Below are 17,099 nucleotides of genomic sequence, written 5' to 3'. Positions count from 1 at the left end.
GCACAGTACCTCGCACTTTCTCTTCCCTGGGACTCCCATCCACAATGACCAGCTGGGGCTGAGCTGCCTTTGTCTCCTACCCATTGTCTCTTTCCACAATGGGCCCTCTGTCCCTCACCTTGGATCCAAGCCCTGTTGTGAAGAGATGTTCTTTCGAGCCCATGAATTTTGGAAGCTTACTCTGTGTCGGTGGCTCTGAGACATGTCTGCTTCTCTTCATGTGTTCCCAAGTAATGGCCGCTCAGCGTGAGTTTATACCCTGAAACTCAGGGACAGAAACACTGGTGTCAGGGACACGAGCTCACCTGCCGTGTCTCTCCATCAGCCTACTCCCAGCTGTCCAGGATGGTGGCCCACGGGGGACCCTTCCCTCACCTCCCCCAGACCCTTCCCGCCCCACAGGAAGAGGGGAGTGCTGATGACAGTGGGTTTGACAGGCCCAGAAACCATGCCTGCTCTGCTCTTCTGACCCCAAAGTGCTGCCAAGACTGATTTCTGTCCCAAGTCCTGACTTTCCCAGCAAGACTTTGTCAGCTGTCAGTTGGGACTGTGACTGCTCCTAGGGCAGCAGAGGGCGCTTCCCCAATAGAATTAGCAACAGCCTCCCCCTTCTCCTGCCCTCTCTCCTCCCCGTGGGGTTCGTTCTCATTGATATTGTTTCTGAGCCATCATAGCACCATGATTCAATTTTGTTCTGAGATGGTGCTCTTCTTAACGGCGCCCTAACTTGACTTTTAAAGGATTTGTGTGCCCATCAGCAATCAGGGCAGGAGTAGGTTTCTCCTCTGAGGACCATAGGAACCCAATGGCACTGGAATAGGTGGAGGAAGAGGGATGATAAAACCCCACACCATCTTCTATATTCCAACTAGCTGTTTCTGGAAGGTGGTTCATCTCTCACTTAGATGTCATTTAGTGACTGACAGCCGATAGCGTATTATCAACGTCAGTATCCACTTCCAGCTCAGTTGTGTGTGTGACTCCAATGGCTGGTTTCTGATCACACGCTACCTCCTCTGCCCAGCCCTGTCCTGGGTGCCTGGGGCCCTGGAGACGTACGTGTCCCAGAGGAATCAGCCTCACTTTTGATACTTGTTCAGCATCGGAATCCTTTTTTTAAATATATTTTATTGACTAATTACAGAGATGAAGGGAGAGGGATAGAAAGTTAGAAACGTCGGATCAGCTACCTCTTGCACACCCCCTACTGGGGATGTGCCCGCAACCAAGGTACATGCCCCTGACCGGAATCGAACCTGGAACGCTTCAGTCCGCAGGCCAATACTCTATCCACGGAGCCACACCGGTCAGGTCAGCGTCTGAATCTTGAATGCTCACTGCTGCTCACCACCCCGACGGAAACTGAAATCTTGTGGTGCCCCTCACCCCAGAGCTCTCTGAGGAGTGAGAACAGGAGAACCGCCCTCTGACCAGGTGGAGGAAAGACCTGGGTCCCTTGTTCAGAGCCACCTCTGAGGTCATTCCCTTCGGACCTCCAGCAGGGGTGGCCAGGCTGCATGCGGATGGCACTGCCCCCTTGGGAGCGGGGAACTCTGCTCTGAGCCTCTCTGCCCATGACCCCTGATGGGATCCTGTCTCTTCAGCCTGCTGACAGTGGGGATGGTGGCGAGGGGGGAGGGTGTGAGGCATGCTGCTGGCTGGAGCCTGGCTTCACCAGGAAGGGAGAAGACTGAGTGCAGGTGGTGCAGAGGTGAGGAGAGCTGAGTCGTGGCCTCTCTATGATGAGCTGGGCCCAGGCTCTATGGACCAGCAGCCCACCGTCCCTTCTTTAGAGGAGCGTACCCCTCCCCCACACTGCTCACTTCTGTCTAAGCCGTGCTGCCGGCTCTATCCTTTTTGTTCCTGAGAAAGTTGTGGTGGCTCTTTTTTTATTTTATTTTTGTTTCTGAGGCTGTTTTAGGGGGCTGGGAAAGGGAAACGTTAAAAGTAAAATAATAAAAACAGACCACTCTGCCATCACAGGCACATAAATAGCAGCGCCGGGCCAGGCTGCACACTTGCTTTGCCATAGCAACCTACACCGAATGTTTACAGCAGCCCGTCGCCGGCTGGAAAACAGCAGCTGCTGCTGCCCCGCCAGCTGCTTGTGCCCAGGCCGCTGCCCGTGCCCCTCAGAGCAGAGGGTAGGTGGTGTGGCAGGAGGTCATGACCAGGGCTTTGGGGGTGGCAGGGAAAAGGCAGCCAGGGTTTAGAAGCACCAAGGGGCGGTGAGACTTGGGGAGCCTGAAGTGAGTGGTGGGGTCTTTTGTCCTCTCGTTCTCCCCTCCAGCCCTGTCTCCTGCAGATGAAGGAAATAAGAGTGCAGGGGATACTGGGTGCCCCCTCCACCAGAGAGGGTCTCGGTGTGTCTCTGACCCTGGGTGAACCTCGGTTTGCCTTGAAAAATACATTTGGTTCTGCTACAGGGAGGTCCTTCCTCTCCACTCTGTTCTCACAGGACGGGGGCTTTCCTTGGGAAGATTAGGGGTCTCCGGGAAGGGGACTGCCCTGAGATGAATGGAAGCAGAGCATCCTGGGAAGGCTGGAGGAGGGAGAAGGGAAAGCAGGAGATAACAGATGGCGAGACCCTCCTGTGCCTCTCCTGTCAGCCTAGATGTGGGCAGTGTTTGGACCGGACCCCACTCCAGGCCTTCAGGAGCGTTCGCCTCATGTTGTTGGGCGTTGTCATGGCATTGTTTGCAGAGATGCCTCATAACTTCTGCAGCGTAAGAAAGTCTGGTCCCCAAACCAGCAGCGTCAGCATCCCCCGGTTAGGGAACCTACTAGAAGTGCGTGTTCCCTGGCCACCCCACAACTCCTGAACCAGAAGCTCTGGGAGCTGGCCCAGCAGGAGGTTTCAGCCAGCCCTCCTGGCGAGGTGTGCTCACTCAGGCCTGAGAACCACTGCTCTGAAACACGACACAAGCGCACGGGAGGGTGCCAGTCTGCTTGCCAAGCCCAGGCTGGCTTAGTGGCTCCTGCCTGTGCAACGAGTGAACAAGGAGAGGCGCCGGGGCCGTGAGGTGACAGGTTGCTAGGGGGTGCTCCCAGCTCTCTCCTGGATGACACCTCCTCTCAGCACGGAGTTCTTGCCCGATTCCCTGGCACTTCCAGGGAACAGTGGGCTGAGAGAAGGCGGGCGAGGCAAAGCCATGGTTCCCTCACGCTGTAAGGAGCGCAGGGAGGCGATGGAGCACTGGCCAGGCATGATGTCCAGTGCGTGGTGCTCTGGCTAGTGCCTGGGTCACACAGGAAGGCTGTTTTGCTTCCTCTCTTGCTGGGCCCCAAGAGAGAGCAGCTGCCCACGGCACTCCCTTTCGGCGGCTGGGATGTGGCCTCCTCTGTCTGAGGCCAGACAGCTCTCTCCTCGGCCCCGAGCACTCCGCAGAACCCGTGGCCTGGGAACAACAGGATCCCGACCCAGAAGCCCAGGGAGACGGACTGGCCTTCCTCTCCCTCTCCGGGGGCATGGCACGATTCTGCTGAGATCTGTTTCTAAAAATAACACAGGACCCAGTCCAGCTGCTAAAAAGCCCCTTTGTGCCCTTGGGACCCAAATGTGGAAAAACCACAGCAGCCCCAAGAAAGGCAATCTGTGTTGCCCAAGAGAGCGCCCACGCCAGACATCCCAGCGTTACCGCTCAAGGCCCGCGCGTCCTGTCTGCCAGCCTCGTAGCTTCCGGTCCCCGGGCCCCAGAAGCTGCGCCTTGCTTAGCGTGGAAGACAGATACTTAGCTCCCTCCTATCCTGAGCATTTCCCACAGGCGGGTGGGAGGGATCCAGAGGGGCCGCCAGCACCCCTTTCCTTAAACAACCGACCTCCTGATGGCTCTGCCACTCCCACTGAAATCAGCTCCGCCCCCTCCTGCTCGGAAGGGAAAGGTCAATATTCCTGTTTCATCCTCGACATTGTCTGGCTCTGGCTTGCAGTGAACACTCCCACCGCTAAATCATGGGAGACGACAGAGGTGCCCTGGGCCAGCACAACTCGGATTCTCTGGGGGAGGGTACCTTCCCCATGGCTCTGGGGCAGAGGGACTAACCTTTTTCATCTTGATATATTGGTGCTATATTTGGATGGAGACGGGAGGTGGGGCCCGGGAGGCACTGGCCTCTTGGCACATTCCTGGTTCGGTTTCTTGACCCATGCCATGAAGCTTTTGTCTTCATCGTGTTGATTCCTGGGGTCTCGGACATGGGCTGGGTCAACAGGCCAGAGGAACAGAGGGGCCACCCTGGACCCGTTCTTGGTATCACTCTTTTGAGAATGTCTAGGCTGTCTGTGGGCCCTACCTTCCCCCAGACTGCCGAAGGCATCTGGCCAGAGCTGATAAGTTTTGTCATTGTCATAACATGTCTTAGACAGTCCAGGTCTGAAAGGGTTCAGCATCGTGGTGTGTTGTAATTTTGTTTGTAGTTTTTGGACCTCACACACACAGAGTATTGAGTTGATCAATACTGGACTCGTGGCCCATTTTTATCATTTGGCTCCTGCGAGGCCCTTCCTGTGCTCAGTGTTTCCCCACATTCCACATCTGTTCCCTTTTTTGTGCATGAGCAGAATTCTCATGTGTTCTTTTGTTTAAATATTTTCCTTCAAATGTACAGAATTGCTTTTCTTTTTAAGTCTTATTGTTGAAAGTATTACATGTGTCCCCTTTTTTCTCCCATTGACCTCTTCTAGCCCACCCCCACTCCCACTCCCGCCCCAGACCCTCCCCACCCGACTGTGGCCATGGGTTATACATATATGCATACAAGTTCTTTGGTTGATCTCTTCCACCCTCCATTGAAGGATTGCTTTAGATGCATGTGTTCCTAATTTATGTAAAAGCTGTTACAGCACCTTTTACCCCCACTAAGCACTGTTTTTAAGTTAACCAGTATTACCTTATGTGACCTGTATTTCTAACTGTTGTATAATATCCCCTTTATCAGCTTGCCCATCGCAAGGGAGGGGATCCCAAGTGGCCTTCAGTTCCCTGACACCACACACATGTCCCCCTGAGCATCGTTACACGCGTCCCCTTCCGGGCCTGTGTGAGAATCTCTCTGGGCGATGCCCCCAGCAGTAGATGACTGGGTCCTTCAGGTCCATAGTCTTAACTTGGCCAAGAAGTACCAGGCGGTTCTGGGAGAAGGGATGAATTCTGGGTCCCTTCTGAATCCCAGAGGTTGAGAGTGATACATTTTCTCTAGGCAGATGCTTTGATTTCAGTGCTGCATTTTGCTGCTTGATTGAAAACACTGTCAGGATGGACCTGGAAAACATTATGCTAAGTGACATAAGCCAGTCTGAGAAAGAAAAATATCACATGATCTCGCTAATTCATGGAATATAATAAACACAACGAATTGACCAACAAAATTAGACCTGAAGTATGGAACAGACTGACATGCTTGTCTCCCCAACCCCACTCGATGTGGGGTTGGGGAGACAAGAAAAGATAAACCGAAGAACTTAGATGCTTATATGCAAAGCCCATAGACAGGGGCGATAGGGTAATGAAGTCTTGGAGGAGTGGGGAGGGGGGAGAAAATGCTGTCAGGATAGCTGATTTTGGGGAGAGACAGGGAAGGGCGAGGGAGTGTGTGTGTGTGTTTGTGTGTGTGTGTGTGTTGTGTGAGACCCACCCCTTAACCAGGAAGTGATGTTCTCTCTCTAGGAAGTGCTGAGAATTTGCATAAAGTTCCAGGCCCAGGCCCACAGGCTACGGTGTGCTATCCCGTGGGCATGCAGAGCCTGGTTTTGGTGCCCCAGCCCTACTGGGCTTCCTGGCATGGCCTAGTGGTGGCTGATGATAACAGGCGGTGCCACCTGCACCTGAACTTCAGCCAATGTGCTCTGCCTCTGACCTTCTGCCCACAGGCCTCCCTGGAGCCTCGGCAGATTGAGGGGAGGGTGTGTGCTCAGGTTTGCTTTCTGCAGGCCAGCAGGAGTTAGCGAAGCGATGAGGGTGGGCAGGCATGGGGAGCAAAGGAAGACCCCAGACCATGACTAGTCTGAGAAGGGAGTAGAGCAGCCTCTGTGTGGTGTTTAAACCTTCAGAGAGAAGGGCCAGCAGGGGGGAAAGCAGAGGGTGGGAGAGGGTCGCAGTGCCTGAGAGGTGTAAAGAAGTGCCCTGCTGGAGAAAGGAGGGAGGATCTAGAGCAGGCTCTCTGAGTCTCTCCCAAGTCACTACCGGTTGCAAGGTCAAGAATGAGAAATGACAGAGTGGAGTAGCCCTCATCCCATTCCCACATCTCCGGGTGGGAAATGGATATGCTTGGAATCATGCCAGTCCAGAGCCTACTGTATTCTGGCGGGGGGAGGAGGGGTACTATGTGTGGTGGAGGAAGGGCTGGGTGGAGTGTGTCTACCTTGAGAAGCCCTGGGTCTAGCCCTACACTGCCCAGAAAATTCAAAGGGTTAAGGAGGCGTTTCCCTGTTTCTGAGCTTTTCCAGGTCATGGCCAAGGAGCAGGTAGGTGTATGTGGGCCAAGCATGTCAAACACATGCCTTGTTGGCCTGCCGGCTGCAAGTTTGACATGCTTGAGTGGGCCTTCTCATCAAACTTTAGGAAGTAAATCCATAGCTTTGTTTCCATTTTCTTTTTTTTCTTTTTTTTCTTTTTTTTTTTGGGGGGGGGGGGGTAAAAGAATACATTTATTTAAACAATTTGCAGAAGATTCTCAGTAGACATTTAAACAAAGCAGATAAAAGTAATATTCACCATAAAAAATTCCTTAGTACATGAAATTAAAACAAAAGCAAGTTAAGATTATATGTATTTCCAGGGTTACTTGTTTCCATTTTCTTAGCGTCCTTGTACTTGAGGCACGGTGGCTTTGAGTTCAGGACAGTCACACATCCTGGCTCCCAGAAATTCTCCTGCATGAGACAGGGTGCCCTCCTTAGAGGGCTGTTGGTGAGGATCCATGAAACAATAGTCGTCATAATGACACTAACTACTGTGTGGACCAACCACTACATATCAGCCACTATGCTAGGTACTACGTAAGAATACGTGTGTGTGTGTCTGTATGTATATGTGTGTGTGTGTGCATATATATGTATGTGCATATATATGTACATATACTATATATATATATATTTATATATATATATATATAGATGGTTTTTCTCTGATTTTCACATAAAGTGCTTAGCATGGTACCTGACTCATTGTAGGTGCTCAACAAATAATATTTCCCTCCCTGCCCAATCCTACCGTTGTGCCTCAAATTAGGGAGAAATAGAGCCTCTTTGGGGATGAGGAAGGGAGCATCTGGATCAGAGAAAAGAACAAATTTTATTTGAGGGAGGTGCCCTGAAGCAGGTTTCAGATTTCAGTGAGTGCATCCTAAGGTGGGACCAACCTACCCCCTCCCCAGGTCTTCTCTTCCTCTTTCTCTTCTCCCCTTTTTTCTTCCTTCTCCTCTTTCCCCTTCTCCTCCTCCTCTTTCCCCTCTTCCTTCTCCTCCTCCTCTTTCTCCTCCTTCTTCTCCTCCTCATCCTCCTCTTCCTGCCCTAGCCCCCAGGCCCCTCCTGTTTCCTTTCTCCCGTTTCCCCTCAGGCTTCATCTCCCAGATTTAATAGGTGCCGCTGGCAGGGAAGACTGGGGGTGTGGGTTCCATTTAAATCTTCAAAATACCCCAGTCTCTCTCCTCCAGGGGAGTTACCCTTTTTCCTCAGAGCCTGGAGATCTGTCTCTCCTTTAGCCTGCCGGGAACTTTTCCAAGAGTAAGGGATTCTTTGGACAGAACTGGAGGAAACAGAGCACCTGACTGTTGTTTATGGTGTGGTGGCTGAGGCCATGATGTTCTTGTCCCAGGCAGGTCTCCTTTCCTGGGACTCGCTCTGAGCCCCACTGCAGACGGAGTTGTCAGGAAGTGCGGGGTGGTTTGTTTCTCAGGAATGGATGGCAGCGGGAGGTGGGGTCTGTGTCGGCCTCACGGCCCGGTGTATTGTGTGATGGAGGCGATTCTGAGAGACAAAGAGCGAGGGCAAGAGTCAGCATTACCTCTAGATGGAAATGGGTATTTTCTGTGCCCAAGAGGGTTCTGGGTATATTTTCCCTGCGACAGTGTTCCCCCGGATACTTTTTTGCTGCACAACTAATTGACCTAAAGCAATTTTGTTTTTTTATCCTCACTCGAGGATATTTTTCCATTGCTTTTTAGAGAGAGTGGAAGAGAGAGGGAAAGACAGAGGGAAACATCGGTGTGAGAGAAACCAGTTGGTTGCCTCCTGCACAAGCCCTGACCAGTGCCTGGGCTGAGGAGGAGCCTGCAATCGACGTACGGGCTCTTGACCAGAACTGAACCTGGGACCCTTCGGTCCACAGGCAGATGCTCTACCCATTGAGCCAAACCGGCCAGGGTGGCCTAAAGCAATTTTTCCCGTAAAAGGTAAAATAATTTTTTAAAAAAGGACATAATGATTCTGAGAGATGAAAAATTAAAACCAAAATTTAAGACTATTGAGAAAAAGGAAACTACATCTTCCAATGATAGCATTATCCTTTTTAAAAAAAATTGCTTGCTGGTTGATCCCCTTGTAAGGCATAGCTCTTTTTCCTTTTTGCTAGAATTTCTTCTTCCTGCCCTAAGAGAGGTATCAATTTGCACAGCCTGATCAACTTGGTTTTGACAAGTGGGAGGGCTCCTTGGCTCAGGGAGGGATTTGCAGGCTGATCTGTGATCATTTTCCGGTAGAGTGTGCCGTCTGGCCGTCCACGGGGCTTTGCAGTCTGCTTTATACGTAGCTGTTACCCACTATTTTAAGAACACCACGTCTACTTGTCACTGTACAGACCGCGGTGAAGGCGGAGATTTATACAATGTGAAATGGGAGTAACTGTAAGAACTTCACTCACGGAGAAATAAAAGCCAGCCGACAGCCAGCTTCAATACATGAAATCCGCCAAATGTAAGCCTAACTGTCAGCCCGTTATTTTATCTTTTATGGCAAAACTGCCTTGTGGCCAATTAGCTGTGCAGCACAAATGCTTGCTCCATAGATGTTTATAGGGAAACTATTAGCACAAACCCAGAGAGGCCTGCATTTTAAAAGACCTCTCAGGCCCTAGCCGGTTTGGCTCAGAGGATAGAGCATCAGCCTGCAGACTGAAGGGTCCCAGGTTCGACTGCAGTCAGGGGCACATGCCCAGGTTGCAGGCTCATCCCCGGTGTTGGGGAGTGTGGAAGGCCAGTGGTTCTCTCTCATCATTGATGTTTCTGTCTCTCCTCCCTCTCCTTTCCTCTCTGAAATCAATCAATCAATAAATATATATATATATATATATATATATATATATATATATATATATATATTTTTTTTTTTTTTTTTTTTTTTTTTTTAAAACCTCTTAGGTGTTTGTCAGAAAATGAGGAGGTTCAGACTCAGGGAAGGAGTAGGGCCAGGCAGTCAAGGTCACTGACTTGCCAAAGCCCGAATCACTTTTTATCTCCTTGGACCACACTGTCTTCCTCTGCAAGGCGGCGGTCACAGCTGTCCTACCTAGAATTGACGTGACAGTGCTTTTACGTATCGTTACAAATTGCAGAACACATTGCAGGACTGTAGGAGGGGGAAAAGTAAAATGATTTTATGGTCATGTAGAATGATGGGATTTCTTGGCCCCATCGAAGAGACGAGAGACTTCGCTCTCCCGTCCTGTCATCCCCTAGGCTGGCTAACTGCTAGACACGGAGTGAGAACACACCTCACCCAGAATGCCCGGAGCCCAATGAGTAATCCTGACCTCATAGGAGGTCTCACCACCCAGAGCGCTGTGTCTGAGGCCCAGGCAGCGGAGTACCGACTGGATATTCTTTGCTGGCTGCCTAATAAGGTTAGGGACCAGGCAAGGGCAGGAGCTGCAGGGAGCTCATGTGCTCAGAGCTCAGAGCTCAGGGAGGCAGGGGCACCTGCCTCACCTCTGAATCCCGGAAGAACGTTCATGGAGAAATAAATGGGCTCCCAGCTGGGCACTGCCCCCTTGACTTTGTGCCAGCAGCTTAGTGCTTGACCTCCTGAGCAACCTGAAGCAGGCAAACCTCATTGTTCCCACATGCCTCATGTGTTTTCATCTTAAAAAAAAAAAATGTTTTTATTGATTTCAGAAAGAGGAAGGGAGAGGGAGAAACATCAGTGATGAGAGAGAATCATCAAGCGGCTGTCTCCCGTACGCCCCCTATGGGGGATCAAGCTTCAACCTCCTGGCTCATGGGTCGATGCTCAGCCACAGAGCCACACTCACTGGGCTGTGTTTTCATCTCCAGTGACTTTTTCCTCTCTGGTTGCCTATGTGAGTGGGAGAAGCTCTCCTCTCTGATACCTTGAGGAGGAGTTCAAAGGAAGGAATTCTGGCTTGGGCTGCTCCTTTTCTTGAGAGCCAAGGCTATGTAGCCTAGAGGTTATTACCTGGCTAGTAGTTATTGCTGGTGAAGCATTCTTGAGATTTTCCATTCTCCCTCTGGCAAGGAAAGAGGGAGGGGGGGGTCGTGCGTGGAGCTTATTGTCCTTCTGCTTAAAGGGCTAGATAACAAAGTTCACTGAGATCAAACGAAGCTTTCTCAAATCGCTGAGTGTCCTGTACTGGGCACTGGGCATCTTTTATCCAAGATTTCCAAGCATTGTCCGCGTTGGTGGTATAGGGGTGAGCATAGCTGCCTTCCAAGATTTCCAAGCACTATTTCTATCTATAATCCCATTCCTTTACCCCTTTTTTAGGATGGTGTGCAAAGGTAGGGCTGATTCCTCCCCCAGGTTAAGGTGGGAGGAAGTGAGCCCTAAGAAGGCTAAATGACTTGCCCAACGGGTGCCTGGGAAGATGGTAAATCTGGTTCTGAATCTGCTGTTGTTCATTCAGTAAGACATATAGCTGAACGCCCACCATGTGCAGGTTCTCCTCTAGGCACCGGTGATAAAGCCATGAACAAGATGAGTAAAATCTCTACCTTCATGGATTAGACATTGTAGTGAGCAGAGACAGAGGAGAGATCTGATGTCCAGTTTAGCATGTCAGCACTGTTTTCAGCATCCTCTTGAAAGCTTAAGGAGGACTATGTAAGGACCAAGGTGGGCTTCTTACTACGATAGAATCTTCGCCCTCCACTGCCTCCGAGTAGCTCGGAGGAGAAGCTGAACTGGAGAGAAATTCTGTGGAGCTGATTATCTCTATGCCAGTCAGAATGAAGGGAATTGGACACACTGCCTCAGGGTTTTTCCAGACCTCCTTGTTTCCAGGATCCTCTGATGACATCTAAAAGTAAAGGGAGTGTGATATTAAAAACAATAACAACAACAAAAGAAAACCCTGCTTGCTTAACCCTGTGTAAGTCAGGATAGCTCTAAAAATCGGGGATAGAAGGAGGCGGCAGAAGGCCCTTTGGGACAGGGGGTCTGTTTGTAATCACCTCTATCCAGGGGATCCTACTGAGAACAGGATTGATAGGGATCAACAGGAACTTTGGCCACATGTGATTTTTGAAAAAGTAATTGATAGCCGTAACCAGTTTGACTCAGGGGATAGAGTGTTGGCCTGTGGACTCAAGGGTCCCAGGTTCGATTCCGGTCAAGGGCACGTACCTTGGTTGCGGGCACATCCCCAGTGGGTGGTGTGCAGGAGGCAGCTGATTGATGTATCTCTCTCATCAATGTTTCTAACTCTCTATTCCTCTCCCTTCCTCTTTGTGAAAAATCAATAAAATATATTTAAAAGAAAATAAAAGTACCGTATTTTCCAGTGTATAAGACGACCCCCTAATTTTACTATTAAAACATAGGTTTAGGCCTATATTCACTGTATAAGACTACCCCCCACTTCAAAGAAAAGACTTACTTTGCCGTCAAGATCTGCAGGTAATTTTTGTGCAATTTTGGTCTTTGCCCCCGATTTTCAGTTGACTTTTTTTCGTTTCAAAAGTCGTCTTATATGCCGGAAAATACGGTAATTGATAAAAGAGAAAAGTCCTCATCTGCTAGTTCGTGTGCTTTGTTCACCTTCTAGAAGCGAGGGTGCCATGTCTTTATTAGAGAGAGGCTGAGCAGAGCTCCTTGTTCCCCTCCTGGTAACCAAACTCAAGTCAGCAGGGACAGTTTAACCAAGGCTGGGCCTCCGGGTTCCGGTGCTGCGTCCAGGAAGAGCCCCTTCCCATGTCCGTGGCCATGGTCCCGCCTGCCACACGGAAGCCTCTCCGAAGCTGAAGCCGAGAGCAGGGCTCTGGATAAGCCTTCAGTCCTCCAGCCCTCCCTATCCTCACCTGCCCATCGCCCTGCTCCTCTCCAGCCAGCATGTGCGAGAGGCAGCACATGCCTTTTTGAGTAACTCTGTTCCCCTGCGACCTTGCTGTGGGCTTGGGCTCTATCAGAATCAAACGCTGTCTTATCCCTGCCACCCCGAAAGCACTAACACTCAGGCTTTAAACTCACTATCTCTTCTCCTCAGAGGTCCTTCTGCCCGCCCCCCTTGGGTAAAAAAGTCCCACCCTGTTTCATCGACTGCCAGAGCACGTTACTCTCCCCTTCCCTCCAGAAGCTTTGTGGGGGAGGGAGGGGCTTAGCTCCAAGGCCTGCGCTTGCTTGCCTGGCCTGTTGACAACTGCAAGCTGCAGGATTTCCATACAGCTGGAGGCGGGGTGTTCTGAGGGGCTGTGGAGGACACAGGGCCTCTTCCATCAGTCACCTTCCTGGTGTGTAAGTGTGTGTGTTGAGAGTAGGGAAGGGTATGGAGCAAGAGGGAGAGGGGCAGACTGGCAGGCCATCCTCCAGAGGAACACTCGGGTCCGCACTCTTTTTCTGATCTCTTCTCACCTCGTAGAAGTGAGGTCAAGATGAAAGGATTCTGTAGCGGGCCCACAAGTAGGAGAACATCAGAGCCATGAGAGCTCATGCCTTTTATTTCCAAGCTTCTGAAGTGGCGGGATTTGTGTTGCTTGGGCCGGGAGAGAGCAGATAGGAAGCCTGGGTGTATCTGAAATTACTTACCTACGTTGGGCTTTACAGGCTGCTGGGGCCTCTGACAGGGGAAGGGGCCTCTCCTGAATGAGTTCTCTCAGCTCAGGGTTCCGCTGTCAGTTCAGGTCGGGCACCAACTGTCACCCAAACCCTCGTGCTAGAACGAGTATCTCTTCTTGTCTCGGCAGGTGCTGGGTCACCATGACTGCTCTAATTGTTTCTTTTTGTCTGTCTTTGAATCTTTTATTCCAGAGATCCAGTTGTCATCGGTATCCAGGGAGCCCTCCTCCTCCTCCTGCTGCCTCTCTACCATCGCAGTTCCTGGTTGTTGCTAAGGTTGCCTCCATGGTAACATGCGCATGCTGTTTACACTTCCATCTGGGCAAGCTGGTCTAAGCTAGGAACCTACCTACCCTGGACAACCACTTCTGTCGCCACCTGGGGGCACCAGTCATCGTGGCACGTGGTCCGGCTTCCACTCAGTTCCCCACGTCCTCTTCCTCTTCTTGCTGCCAAGCTTCCCAAGGGAAAAGGATCTTGGCTAGAAGCTCTGAAGCTTATTGCACAAGACAGAGCCCATCCATTTCCTAACTGGGCTCCCACAGAAGCAAGAAACAGGAAGTAGGCAAAGAAGCAAGAGACCCTGATCAGTTGGAGGGGAACTCCACGTTTTCTCTGACTGAGGCTGCCCGAAGGGCTTGGAAACAGCAGGCAACATGACAAACCCTTCAGAACATGCCTTGCCGGCCAACTCGACGATTGAGAGCCATGAAGGGGAATTTGGCTGCACAGTCATGGACCTAAGGAAGCTCATGGAGCTGCGTTCATCGGAAGCTCTGACCCAGATCCAGGCCCACTATGGAGGTGTAATGAATCTCTGCAGTAAACTGAAAAGCAACCCCGTGGAAGGTAAAGGCCATATGAGGAGTGGGGAGTTGGAGGAAGTGGCTAGGGTTAAAAAATATGTGTTTTTCCAGCTTCTAAAGAGGCATCTGGAGCCATGACTGGTATCCCTGTGTCTAGTGGGGAAAGTATCCCTGTGTCTATGGGGAAAGTATGGTATATGAAGCACTAAAAGGTGGTGAGGCCATACAGAGCCGTGTTCCCCCACACACTCGTGATGTTTAGGGAATGTGCTATTCTCAGAAAATTATTCTTTCTTCCCTTGTCTGTATCAATGGACAGAAAGGAGAGTATTTATCTCTATTTTGGAAACATTTGTGTTAGAGATGCTTTTATCAGTAAATAATCATCAGGTCCCTTATTCTGTATTAGTCTTTTATTGCAACAGGATTAAGATAATCATTTTCCCCCACACTGATCTTACCGTGTTAATCTCTAATATACACAGTTTAAAATAAGGTGGTAAGTCATAAGGTATATCATTATAATTGTACCCATCAAATATGTGGATTACTCCTATTTCCTGTCATGGAATTATTGATGACTTTTCCAACCTGCCTGATGCACGTTTAATGTGGTTCTTCTCAATCTATACTTAAAAGAAACTGAAATATCCAGCTTTATGCTTGCCTGGCTCAGTTGCCCAGTTGCCCAATGAGCCATGGTAATATGAAATTTTGCCTCATCAAAAATGGAGAGAGAACAAAACGAACCTTGCGCCTCACTTTTGCCTGGTTTCAGCATCTATGCTACAGGCTCTTGTTCGGTCCTATCAGTCAGGCAGGCCATGGTTGAGTAGCATAAGATGAAATAAAGATCTTGTCCTTTAGATGCCTTCAGCCTCTTGAGGTGTACTATTTCTGAGTCTCCCATAAAGGCCACATCATCTTTTTTTTTTTTTTTTTTTTTTTTCCCCCCACAGACAGGAAGGGAGAGGGATAGAGAGCTAGAAATGTCGATGAGAGAGGAACATCGACCAACTGCCTCCTGCACACCCTCCACCGGGGATGTGCCCACAACCAATGTACATGCCCCTGACCGGAATCAAACGTGGGACCTTTCAGTCCGCAGACCGATGCTCTACCACTGAGCCAAACCGGTTTCAGCCACATCATCTTTCTTGCAATTCTAAGAAAAACTCTTTAGGAATTATAAAGGGAAGCGGGGAGGAAAAGGGGGAGATTTTTATCTCGATATCTGTTCATTGCCCATGTCTCATTTTCTTTGCAATCTGAGAACGGCTCTATGTGTTCTCTTTACTTCTGGAATTCAGATTCCTGTCTTACAGGCTTTGATTCACATATCAGCTCTATCTATCATTTACTACCTGGATAACACGGAACCGTTTACTCTGCCTCTCTAAGTCTGTTTCTGCTTTGAAAATGATTTTAATACCTAGCCCATGGAGTTATTGGGATTAAATAATGCAATGTATGTCATGGTGCTCAGATTTATAATGGGGATTCAGGAAGTTGGCTGTCTCAGATTAACCTTGATCCCATGTGTCTGAAGATATTGCTGGAATATGAGCATTGTTATATCTCTAAAGGTTATTGCAACCACTGTCCACTTCTTCCATTCACCTCCCAATGTCAAAAAGAGATCTGGTTGGGGAAAACAAAAAGCAGCAAAAAGAAAAAAGGGAGAGAGAGAGAGATCTGATTGAGTTGGCTGGGCTTAGTTGCTTTCATGTGGCTCAGTCTTATTAGCTAACTTTCTTTATTCTGCCACCCTGGTTGTACCATTGACCTTCAAGAGAGTCTATTCCTGGTAGGTTTTTACTCAGATAATGCACCCAACACAATTTAGACAGGATCTCTTTTTCCACCTTTCTATCCTGCTCTTGACCCCTTTGGTGAGTTGTTTCCCTCACAAAGTGAAACTATGGAGTCCAAGTAAGCTGGAACCCAGGATCCAGACTTTCTCCCCAAATTTCTATATCCTTTGTCATAGCTGCTACTGTTTACTCTCTGATTCCTAGAGAGCTTCCATTCCCAAAGGCCAACATATATTCTACTTGAATCTCAATACCAGATGTCACATGTTACAGAGTTAATGCTCTTAGATTCTTTCCCAGTCCGGTTTCAGGCTGACAGCTTGAAAGCCTCCTCTATGGACAGCAGGTGCCTCTGTGGCCACAGACCCTGGCCATGCCTAGAGCCCCATACCTCTACCATTGGCACAGCTGGCCACTGCCATTCTCCTGCTTCCTAGCTCCCAAACATGTGTCCTGATTTATTTCTGTGAAAGATGTATCATGGTGCTGGTAGTTGAGCTGGGAGTTGGGGTGTCAGAAAAGAACTTTCCTCTGAGTAATCTTTAACCTCCCCACCTCAGTGCCAGCAATGACGTCCTCATGTGTGAGAGGAACAAAGGGGCAGGAAAACACACCACCAAATAGCTCTGACTCAGGGGTCTCTCCCCAGACACCAGTAATGCTGAGAGCTGTTTAGTTGGGCAGGCTTAGAAAAGACCATTGCTATCAAGTACCCCATTGAGCTGATGCTATAAAAACCAGCCTATTCACAGAAGACCACACTGAAGTGCCTAACAGCCCAGCACAGTCTTGTCACTTGTGGGCGGCCCCTGTAGACTAATAATATGAATAAATAAATTTGTCTGGTACTTGAATTCTGTTGTTTGGAAACCAGCATGAAGTAAGGCTGGGAAGATGGATTCCTAGAGTATGACCCTTCACCTTCCTTTTTTTGTTAGTTGACAGCATCTGTAGTATAGGTTGACTTCTTTTTTTTTTTTTTTTTTTTTTTTTTTTTACCATAGCAACAAAGGAGCCTTATTGAACTTGGAGTTTATAACATTATTTTTTTAATTTTATCTTTCAATTACAGTTTATATTCAGTATTTTGTATTAGTTTCAGGTGTATAGCATAGTAGTTACATAATCAAATATTTTACAAAGTGTTCCATCTGTCACCATACATAGTTATTACAGTATTATTGATTATACTTCCTATGCTATACTTTACATCCCCATGACTATTTTGTAACTGCCAATTAGTACTTTTTAATCCCTTCACCTTTTTCACCCAGTTCCCCAATATCTCCCCTAATCTGGCAACCATCAGTCTGTTCTCTGTGTTTATGAATCTGTTCCAGTTTTGTTTGTTCATTTATTTTGTTCTTTGGATACTACACATAAGTGAAATCATATGATATTTGTCTTTCTCTGACTGACTTATTTAACTTAGCATAATACCCTCCAGGTCCATCCATGTTGTCACAATAGTAATAT

General features: G+C 49.0%; 1 protein-coding gene across 4 annotated transcripts in view; it reads left to right on the top strand.

Annotated features, from left to right (window-relative positions):
• The window catches only part of ATP2B4 (ATPase plasma membrane Ca2+ transporting 4), a 98,655-nt gene that overhangs the window by 34,164 nt on the left and 47,392 nt on the right, over positions 1–17,099 (top strand). For all 4 annotated transcript variants that reach the window (XM_084865835.1, XM_084865834.1, XM_084865837.1 and 1 more), the window contains exon 2: positions 13,196–13,852. In XM_084865835.1, the coding sequence (XP_084721961.1) occupies positions 13,660–13,852 (193 nt within the window). In that variant the 5' untranslated portion in view covers positions 13,196–13,659. The remainder of the gene's footprint in view (positions 1–13,195; positions 13,853–17,099) is intronic.

The sequence above is a fragment of the Pipistrellus hanaki genome (assembly GCF_964339955.1).
Source record: "Pipistrellus hanaki genome assembly, chromosome: 18".
Lineage (NCBI taxonomy): Eukaryota > Metazoa > Chordata > Mammalia > Chiroptera > Vespertilionidae > Pipistrellus > Pipistrellus hanaki.
This window is presented reverse-complemented; position numbering and strand designations above follow the sequence as displayed.